Source organism: Morone saxatilis, unplaced genomic scaffold (assembly GCF_004916995.1).
Source record: "Morone saxatilis isolate NCDOM2014 unplaced genomic scaffold, NCSU_SB_2.0 Contig16, whole genome shotgun sequence".
NCBI classification, from domain to species: domain Eukaryota; kingdom Metazoa; phylum Chordata; class Actinopteri; family Moronidae; genus Morone; species Morone saxatilis.
In genome coordinates this window covers 17,046,433-17,057,639 of record NW_023339718.1, presented here as the reverse complement: position 1 = coordinate 17,057,639, position 11,207 = coordinate 17,046,433, and the positions used below count along the sequence as shown (strand labels likewise).

At 38.7% G+C, this 11,207-nt stretch overlaps 2 protein-coding genes across 5 annotated transcripts in view; both read left to right on the top strand.

Moving 5' to 3' along the window:
• LOC118325350 (kelch-like protein 20) overlaps nt 1–9,423 on the top strand; it is a 10,006-nt gene extending 583 nt beyond the window's left edge. The window contains exons 2-8 of the mRNA XM_035657984.1: nt 152–306; nt 2,086–2,269; nt 4,151–4,294; nt 4,791–4,924; nt 5,755–5,966; nt 6,935–7,041; nt 7,810–9,423. Coding sequence (XP_035513877.1) covers nt 152–306; nt 2,086–2,269; nt 4,151–4,294; nt 4,791–4,924; nt 5,755–5,966; nt 6,935–7,041; nt 7,810–7,867 — 994 coding nt within the window. The 3' untranslated portion in view covers nt 7,868–9,423. The remainder of the gene's footprint in view (nt 1–151; nt 307–2,085; nt 2,270–4,150; nt 4,295–4,790; nt 4,925–5,754; nt 5,967–6,934; nt 7,042–7,809) is intronic.
• si:dkey-21e5.1 (potassium channel subfamily T member 1) overlaps nt 9,134–11,207 on the top strand; it is a 68,759-nt gene continuing 66,685 nt past the window's right edge. For all 4 annotated transcript variants that reach the window (XM_035657980.1, XM_035657981.1, XM_035657979.1 and 1 more), the window contains exon 1: nt 9,134–9,267. The gene's annotated coding sequence lies outside the window, so the exon portion shown is untranslated. The remainder of the gene's footprint in view (nt 9,268–11,207) is intronic.

Sequence of the window (11,207 nt, the reverse complement as noted above, 5' to 3'; positions counted from 1 at the left end):
AATCAAATGATTAAAAAGTTGGTTCTGCATAATATGTCCCCTTTAAAAAAAACCTCTAAATTTGCTTAATTAATAACATTTGCTTAAAGGTTACCCTTAAGAGAAAGTTCTGACTGTATAATATTGTCTACCTTGTCACTGTATGTTTTAGGGCTGCCCTGGACGAACCAGAGACCCGCCATATCCTGATGAAAGCAAGCAAAGGAGGGTCCCACCGCAGTCGACGCATGGCAACTCCACTCTCCCTACGCAGACAGCTCAGCAAACTTCCCCCCAAAGATATCTTCAATAACATGATGGTTATGGGTCAGTTGCCACATTGGTGTACATCTGACAGTTTCTGATTTTGAACCTTTACTTTCAAGTGCAGTGCTTTACTTTCCTAGTGCGGTGCTCAGAATGATGATATGACAGATAAAGTGCAACATGTCAGCTAGAGTATCATGAGAACTTTAGATGAGATGAGAGAAAGTTAAAAAAAAGAATGATTTTAAAGGAGCACTGCACCAATTCTACACAAGAAGTTCAGTTTACTTGTGATAGGGGGTACTATTCAGCCTTTGCAGCTGTATAATGTCTTCTGTGACGTGCAAGGTGTTTTCAGAGCCAAGCACTTTTGGTATTAAAATCCATACCAAACCGGTACAAAACCCAGTACTCCTAAAGGTCCAGTGTGTAACATTTAGGAGGAAGTGGAAATGGAATATATTATGCATAACTATGTTTTCATGAATGTAAAATTACCAGAATATTAACACTGGCACTAGATAGGGGCAACTACACCGCTAGATGCCACCAAATTCTGCACACTGGACCTTTAAATGTAGTTAAATGTAGGCGGGGTTGTTACTGGGGCTTCCGGGCAAACCAACTTCCCTTTCCAGTAGCTGGGAAACCATATAGTGTACATTTACTTCTAGACTGAGAACTTACTGCTAAGCTTTTCCTCTGCTCTGCTTACATTCATCCTAAATCGGAACGCCCATGACAAGACGTCTCTGGTTGCTCAGATTCTCTAATCTGAGACTAAGCAGTGGTCTGTAATGTTTCTACCTTCACCTCAACGTCCTGGTTCAGCTAGGTACCTCAACAGAAGGGTAACAAAAATCCAGGACAGAATAGAATGGTTGTATTGGTATAGGATCTTCTGTTAATATTTATTTAACTATTTCTATTTTATGCAACTTTATACTTTATACTTCACTACATCCCAGAGGCAAATATTGTACTTTTACATACAAACTGAATGATTAAACGTTCCTCTATGGGTAGAAATAATTTTTGCCTCCTTCTTAAGATAAATAAGCTATTTCAAACCCCGCTTGGATTAGCTGGAAAATGCTGGAAACAGGGCTGTTTTTTGAACTCTCGAAAAGTTAACTTTTTAGAGATACATAGTTCAGCAATGTTACAAACATATGATGATCTTAGAATATGATGCATTTCTGTAAATTAAAGTATCCAATAGTATATAGTAGTCGTAGTTAGAATTAGTTCAACTATAAACATTTATAGCAGGAAAGTGCAACATACAAATTAATGCAAAAGTAATATTGATCTATAAACATCATCAACATCACCTTAGTTTCTTACCATTCTGCATTTGCAGTCTAATAAATTACTCATAAGTTGTGTTCACTTTGGCGATTTTTTGACTTTGCTGGATCACACCTCCTTTTGCCAAGGATCACCATGGTAACCAGTCAAAACAGCTCAATACTATTGGATTCCATGCCTAAATCTGTCTTGTTTACTGCTTCTACTGCAGAGAAATGCAAAAAGTGGGATATGATTAAAAAAAAGAAGCTGGATAAGGAAATTCTGTAAAAAATAACATCTACATGATGCAATGTAAATGTAAAAAAAAAAAAAAAACCTGCTACTGTTTGTTGTGGGTTGATATTTGTAACATTTATATTTTTAGTTTAAATATTCTGTTTAACTGAGGGTACATTTTTATTCTAGGAGAAAAAAATCAGGTGCAAAAGAACACATTTATTTTCCTTTAATGACAGCACAAGACAGAAGCTATATTTTGCTTGAGAATTGCAATAAAATAATTAGTGTCCTGTTTTGATTTGGTAGTCGGGGGATGGACCCGGGACGACCCATCCTGTCTGGTAGAACAGTTCTGTCCTGAATACAATGAGTGGAGGACAGCAGCACGCATGGTCAACAATCGTGGCAATGTGGCTGTGGGCACACTGGATGGCAACATCTACACAGTGGGTGGGGAAGATCACATCCGATGTTACAGCAGTGTGGAGAGGTGAGAGACAGTACAGTTTCAAAATGTATTTGCTCTTTTAGTCAAATGATTTCTCACTGTAAGAAACTCTCATCATCCTTTCAGCAGATTTAGTTTGTTTTGTCACATGCTCTGGTGAAGTTCATGTTCCAGTTGAATGCAAATATCAAACTGCTGACTTCATGTGAGGCTGTAATTGAACCTGTTTCTTTTGGTTTGCGTTGATTTACTGGTATAAGATGATTCAAACCAACATTTCATTACCTCACACCTGTTTTCACAGAGTGAGAAAGTGAAAGCAAGCATGCTGGAGCTGATGGGGACAGTTTGAAATGACATCATCGCTAAATGAGAGCTGCTAGTCTATGGCTGATCTGTGGAGGATGAAGTCCTAAATGTGCTGTGGCATGAGATCATGTAGAGCAAGAGATGGCCTACAGTTATGGTCCAAACTAAGGAACTACTGTACATTAAAAGGTCTCTGTCCTGACTGATTATAGAAATTTTTTTTAACCAGGAAAGGGGCCTCACTGAGATTAAAAATCTATTTTTCATGAGAGTCCTGACCAAAATAGCAGCAGCACTACAAAACATACAACACAGAGTGCACAAAACACACACTTTAGATGTATGGCCATAAAGACTTGTATGAAGCTTGGCTGAGTTCAAACAAATTACTGAAAAGGAATACCCACATGTAGGAGGAAAATGGGCTGCTTTAAAAACAGTAATATGCATTTCGACCAGAATAACTGTCTTTAGTTTGGGTCTTTTTTTGGTTATACTCAACCCTAATGCCAGCTTTAATCTTAACCCTCAATATGTTGCATGTGGTTAACCCTTACCCCCACTAATTTTAAAAGTGCTCTCTAGTTAAAAAAACTTGCATAACCATTGTAAAATGACGCATAAAGACTTGGCTATTCACTAACCTCTTGAACTACTCTTTAGTAACAATTCTGAACTCAATACTGGTGTACTTCCTCTCTAGATATGGTGAGGGAAAGAAAGCTCTACATGTATTTGTTGTTGTTTACATCACTGAACAGTAGAGGTCAGCATTAAGGCAGAAATTAGATGTGGACCATTTCACATTAAACACAAACTGTAACCCAATCTTTTAGTGTGCAATGGACCACCCAAAATCCTCACTTTACAGGTTAGGGTTTCCTCATCTTCTCATGTTGTCAGGGTATCTATTCCTTATGGACAGACTCAGAAAATAAACTCTCACTCCACACACACACACACACACACACACACACACACACTTATACATTGCTGTAGCACATTTTCTCCCATTTCCTCTCCTCCTATTCCATCAGATGTCTCTGAGGAGCTGGCTCTGTTCCCAATTCCCACAGACAGCCACTCCTCAACCGAATGCCAGCTAGCTGACCCCATAATTATCCTCCCTGACTGGCTTCAGACCAGTAGGGGAAAGACCTGCTCTAAATTGATCAGCTTTTAATGGCCAGAACCAGGGAGCTCGCATTCTGGCTACCTGATCTCTGAGGGGCAGTTATGATGCTGTTGTGACATTTCAAAGGGATTGATGACATCCCACTTGAGCAAAGATTCGAAAATTAGATTGAAGTAATGTTTTGGGGATGTGGGTTTTCATCTAATGGCCTTGAATGGAGACAAAAAAACAATTTTTAATAGGCTTCCAGTGGAGAGGAAACACAGATATTTACATGGATGCCCACACGACTTAAATACTCAAATTCAAAGTCTCTCAGTGTGAATTTGTGTTCCTCAAAAGCACACAACACAAGCAAGCATACAAAACACTTTAAAATATAAAAATATAATGAGAGCTTGTGCCTGTGTTTGTTCTACCAGAACCTGATTTTATTTTCATACTTTGACATGCCTGTTCGTTGACCTCCATCATGGCAGGTACAATCCAGACACAGACAGCTGGAGCACAGATGTAGCACCCTTGAGCAGCCCCCGCAGTGGAGTGTGTCTGGTGGCGATGGACGGATACCTGTACGCTATTGGAGGACACGACGGCATTGCTGCCATAAATACTGTGGAGAGGTACTGAAGCACGAGTACAGAAGATCAATATCTTACAAAATGAACTGTGAATCCTCTTAATACATATTGTAAACAAATAAGACCATGTTCGAGGCATCTCATTAACATTCAGTGGCTCTGCTATTTATTATTTCCTGGGGAAGTTTTATAGGGACATAAAATCCTCTTTGGTTTTTCAGAAAATAATGATGTTTGAAACATATTTTAGCTACCACCATCTGGTACAGCAGCAAAGCTTTAGCTAAGTTCTGTTCAAAGAAACATGCCTCCTTTTAAAAAAAGTGAAAGTGGAATGAGTAGGCTGTGGCTTACACACACAGAATGAAAGTACTAATAATCTTTCTTACCTGACATCTCACATTACTTTGAAAGCAATCTGAAGTGGCTGACTCAGAGAAAGGAACAGAGAAATGATAAACTGAGTTATGCAAAAACATCAGTGATTGACAGACCATTTGTTAAATTGGTCTTGCTTACCTTTGTTTCTTCGTTCTAGGTATGATCCAAATATGAACATGTGGAGCAAGCAGGCACCGATGCTGACCAGACGCACCAGAGCAGTGGCTGCTGTGCTGGAGGGTCACTTGTATGTGATCGGAGGGAATGATGGTGACATGGCTCTGAGCTCAGGTGAGGCCGTCTTTGACATCAAACCTCAGTCACTCACATATTTCAGCCAATGTTTCCTGGAAGGCTGTGACTAAAGATTATTTTTATTATCAATGAATCTGTCAATTCAATTTTAACTCTACTAATGTAAGAATCAAAAGTTTCCAGAGCCCAATTTTAGGTCTCAATTTGTTTTGGTTTGACTGACAGCAAATAACCCAAAGTTCTTCAAAACATACTTTGTGCTTGGAGGCATTTTGTGAATTGACTTGTTCCCACCACTGTTAAAAAAAAATAAAAATGTTTGACAGCTTTTTGACATATAACGACTAGTTTGACCTTTCATTTTCCGCAAGTAGCCAATATTCACACACACACACACGCGCACACACTCACACACGCACACTCGCACACACACACACACACACATTCTTAAGCCCCCTGACCTTGACAAAGATAAACAAGGGTTATGTTGTGCTGCCACTTGTCACAGTCTATTTCAGTCTGTGAGAAGTGCACGTCAGTAAAATTCCCACAACTTATTTTGGTTCCCATCAAGTTCAGGGTCCTTTCTTTAAAAAAAGGGTTGAAAATTAAATTATTTTTTAATCATTTATTTTCAAAAGAAAAAATAAAATCTTTAAAATATATTAATATATTTGTATGTACATCTAAAATTGCAATAGATCAATATAACCTATAGCTATTTTTGTATATAAATATAGATATAAATAAAATAAAATAACACTGTCACTAAACACTGCCTGTGTGTAGTGTTACTTGTACAATGTGTGTATTATATGGTATATACAGCCTCTCCTGACTTCTGTTATCTTCTAACTGTCCCCCAGTGGAGCGATACAACCCTGTAGATGGTACTTGGTCGATATGCGCCCACATGCTGAGTCCCAGAGAGAATGCCGGCTGTGCCGTGTACCTAGGACACATCTATGTGGCTGGGGGCAAAGATGAGCTAAACCTAGAGCTCTGTGCTGCTGAGAGATTTAACCCGGTTACCATGAAGTGGACTCCTGTCAAACGCATGAGAAGCAAGAGGGACAACGTGAGTAATGGATCACCATGACACATCAGATGTTAGGCCTCCCCGCTGATTTAAGGTCCAGTTTATTTTTATGTCCAAATGCTAAGAACAGAAAAGATGGAGAGAAGTAATACGACTGGCATGACTGAAGGTAGGACATATAATCTTCCTTATCAGATTACCCAAGATATTCAGTATAGGTTAAGGGTCAAATTACTATTTTTGGTTCCCTAGTCTAAATGTTTTTTTGTTTTTTTTTTTGCTTTTCACTGATTTCTCTTCACAAGAATATAATAGTGGAGGAAACACTGCTTATTACTTGCTTTTTTTTTAGATGAGGAAATTATTAATATTTACAGGTTTTTATATATATATAGTTACAGGTATTCGTTCATAAATCCATTATTGGACCATTCAATTATTGAACCATTCAAATTTCATGGCAATCCGTCCTATAGTTATCGCGACATTTCACTCCAACCTAGTGGTGGTGCTAGAGAACAGGTCAGCGGATCAGCAAAATCATGGTCTAGGCACCATGAATGTACTAAATTTAGTTCTAATCCATCTACATTTTTCAGAGATAAAATGAAAACTTTGAGCTGCTAGTGGCATTATATTAAAGGCAGGGGATCAAAATAATGAGGATTTGTCCTCTGGGCACCATCAATATCTGTACAACATTTTATTTCAAACCGTCCAGTAGTTGTTGAGATCTTACACTTTGGACCAAAATGGTGGACCGCCTAAAAAATTAAATGATAATGTAATTTGTGTATTGTGTGCTAAAACTATAAAATGTATGTTGCAAAAGTATATTGTGGTACAGTGTTGTTTTACTCTAAGGAAACCTCCCCGGGCTGGTTTGCAAGATTGGAAAAACACTCAAGAGACATGTCAGATCTATTTCATGTAAACTAATTTGTTGATGTAATTTTATTATATTTTATGTAATTTTCTCATATCCACTCTTGTTTATTGTGCCTCAGATGTCCCTTGTAGTCTTCAATGGTGCCTTGCTGGCTGTGGGAGGCTCTGATGGTGTCACCAATCTGAAAACAATAGAAGTTTACTGTCATGACACCAACACATGGAGGTGAGAGGAAAACCAATGTTGCAAAATCCTTGATGCTGTTAAGTGCTCATTGCTGTGGCTTTTTAAAAAAACAGGGCTTCCCAGAGGTTACTCATCATTCAAATAATTCCCAAAGCTCTAACATGTTTTTTTCCCCACTCCCTGTTGATGTGATTTGCAGGAAACATAAAAGTCGTAATGTCTCTATGCTTAAAGAAACAGGCTATAAATTGAATCACCATTGTGCCATATCAATTATCAGTACTAGAAATTACATGGAAACAGTTGGTAGTTTAAATAGTGACACAACATGGTGCAGTGATAACCAAGACAAGCATACACTTTATTGTATTCTCTTAAGGATAATATAATATATAACATAAGTAATTGTATATAACAGTGTGTGCAGTGCGGTGCAGACAAACATGTCTCCCATGACTTTGGTCAAATTACTAAAAAGTAATATGATGAATAAGAAAAAAGAGAATAGCTTTATCACCCAAAGTAATTACTCCCACTCACTAAAATTTAAATGTGCTCATTAAAATGTAAATGTAACATTACATTAATTAATGTTACAGATTGCTATCTGTCTATTATAATACAGTTGTCAAATGAATTTCAAGCTTTATATCTAGAAAGTCTGCCACTTGCATCCAGACAAATACATAGAGTCACTTTGTGATTCATACACCATGTAAGGCTTCTATATATTATATATGCCTCCAGGCTGCTTACTGAATCTGAGTGCTCCACTGTCTGAGTCTTTCCCTCTCCATCTGTTTTTAGACACTTTGGAAGCATGAAGTGCAAGCATCCAGGAGGGAGAGTGGCTGTGCTGTGCTGAGACTCCACAATGCTTGCATTATATGAACAGGACAGAGGTGTTATAGAGAACTAGCCTAATGGATGTACGTCAGCCTCCAGGACGCATTGTGATGTGGTTCAAGTAAGGCAACATAATGACTGAATAATTGAAGAGTTCACTCCAAAATGAGACATTGCTGCATTAGTCAAAGCTGGCAACTGCTGTTATAAAATGACTGCGAGCATTAAATTAAAGCACATTATAGGCTACTGGGTTACCATTAGAGTTATGGGGATTTTTATGTCTTACAAAACAGACCGATTTTATAGAGATGACTCAGTGGCAAATATATTTCAGATTGTATTTTTTCCCCCAAAACAGATCTACTGGATTTTGATACAATCTTGATACAATATGTTGAACAATGCTGATACGGCAAAGGATTAGAAGAATTGGAACATCTGCAATAAACAGATATTGGCTGATATATCCACTCTAACCATAATATTAGACAAAACCATTACAATGTCAAACATGATAAAGTGATCTAGTGTTAAAATAGTGCAAAAATCCCACTTGGAAATATTATGATTATTGTAGTGATTAATTATTGATGTGGAGTAACAGGTATGAGGCAAAAAGATGGAGGTAAACATGGAAATAATGCAGGTGCTGGGTTAAAGAGTGTGCAGGATTAGTAAGTGAATCTTTCTTTTTCTAACTCAATCTTTTGTCACTTACTATTTTAAGATGAGAGTAATAACTTTAACCTTGATGTATTGTAAGGATGCTTTGAAGGGAAGAAACTCAGGTGGCTGTTGGAAGAGAAGAGAGTGTACTGAATGTTCACAGTATAGTAATATGGCTGGTAAAATAGCATAATGACATAGAGAAATAATGTGTTTTATGTTCTGAGCCTTTCTGAAAATCTTTGAATTGTTTTCTTTGAAATGTTAATGTTCATCATACGTGTGTGTTTCTCATCATCAACGTCTGTGATCATCTTGTAAATGACTCATCATTATTGACTGTAAACACTGATTCGTCATATTTCATCATTTCATCAGAAATTGTTGTGCAAAATCACAAAAAGAGAATAAAGAATAAAAATCGGCTGGATCAAGTTAGAGAAAAGACATCTGTGGGAATCAAGATCTCGAGATAAGCGAGAGATTGAGTTCTGACTGCTGGCATGGGAAAGCATAAGAGGCTGTGTGGGCTTTAAAATGATGACGCTCAGAGCTCTTCCCCCTGGAGAATAATGGTCTGAAATGTGGAGAGGCTGAGCACACAGGAACGCACACAGAGCAACACGTCTTTTCCGGAGACACAAGCCAGCGGTGTCTCCCTGCCGTCCCTCTGTGCACACAGAATGAATATTTTTTTCAATTTGAGGGGAAGCGTGGTGAGGCAAATAGCAGAGGACAGACCTGTACCAGGTATGTTTTACCAGAAGAAATAACATTTGCAGTGTAGTAAGATGTTGTGTATTTCTAGAAGTTGCCAAGACTTTGCATGTACTGTGTATGCTCCATCACTGATGTTGGATATTGGGAAATTATGCACAAAAAAATAAGAATAAATAACTAATTTGAGGACTTGTGGTCTAATTCCAATGCAATGTTGTTTGTTTGTTTGCCAAATGTCTATGCCGACCATTTAAAGCCCTGGTCAGACAGATGTACTTGTGTTTTTACTGTCTGATACGTAGGTTGTTATAGCTATAGTGGTTCATTTCTTCATTCACAATCACAACAATACAGTAGCAAAGTTGCACGTTCCACCTTTTACCAGCAGATGACTCTAACTGATGAGGACACAGTGTGCATACACTGGAGCAAACACCATTACATTGCTTGTGAAACAGAAGAATCAGATTTGTACTAGAGGTAAATCCACTGTCTTTTAAACACACAAGGGTGACACGACTACTATCGTGACGACGCAGAATTACAGTTGCATTATCACATTATTGTAAGGTTTATTCAATTCACTAAAAGCTTCTTTTTTTTATTGAGAAGTTTCCTGCCAGCATCCAATGTATTAGTTTCCGCAGCAATCATTTTAAAGTTGTCCGGCAGATGGCGAGGCACCCGTAGGTGACTCCAGGTTGGAAAATGAGCGCCCCCCTCCTGCTGCTCTGTCCTGGGAAGAAAGGATGCTGATGCTGACAGGAAAGCATGGAAACCAGCAGAGACTCAGACGCGCTTCCAAGATGTCCTTATTATAGCTGCGTTCGCCAGCGTTATGTGGCAGAAGACAGACAGCCGTGAGAAGCGGTGCTTACAGTGTTTTTTTAGACCAGGGGTTGTGTTGTAACAGCATCTGAAAACCGTTAGGGGATTTGGAGCTAATTAAAAAGATGAAGGCGAGAGGAAAATCAAGTTTACACTCGACAGCGTCGGACTAAAAATAACAATTCATCCTTCTTCCGCCAAGTAATGTAGTTCTTCCAGACTAGCAAACAAAGTTGTTGCTAAGCGACAACGAAGTCTCCCAGCATGGGTGCCGGTCCGAGGCTCGCGCATTGATATTTAAACGAACTGTCAGGTGTGCGAAAAATGACAACGGTTTCGAAGGCGTGTCAGCCAATCAGCGCTGAGGACCGGGACTCGTTTTTGTTTTCTCCTAAACCTAAATAAGCCACAACGCCAGTGTACAGATAGTGAAGTAGTGGTAGAAAGCTAGGTCGTCCAGCTGTTGTGTTTGTGGCCAAGAGGAGCTACAGTGGATGGATTTGATTAAACCGAACGCTTAAGCTAACTCTTGTTTTACCCCCTGACCGCTGGAGTCCCCCCTTTTTATATTATAAGTGCCATTCTCCAATGATGACAGAGTTTTCGCAGGGGCGCGTTGATGGGAAACATCCGCTGTCACACAGACAGTGCTGTATGGGCAGTGTATGGAGGCTGTCTAAAGCCAGCCTATGTTTACGATGATGGGACCTCGGTCAGACACGGGAAAACAGCCAGGTAAACGAAGTTAGCAAGAAGTTAACCTTTGTAGCCTTTGTATGTTTCTTTAGGAAGCCTGGCTTTACTCACAGTGACTGTGGTGCTCATTTGTAAGTTAATTTACCTTGTTGTCTGTTACTGTATCTCTATGCCATACTATTTAATATTATTAATTGCTTAATTAAAATGATTTAATTGCAGTTCAATGTGTTCTAAAGGGAACTGTATTTGTGATACTCTTAGGGGAACTCTTTCGTGACTTAATGTTGTGAAACTTCAATGATACTAATAAGCTTATGGTACAGTTGTGTCTTCTATAATATGTTTTATGCAATATGATATTAGAGCTTACAATATGGGAGTATAGTGTCCTTCCTATCCCTTAGCTATTTGTAGTGTAGTGTCCTCTATGGTGGACTTCATGG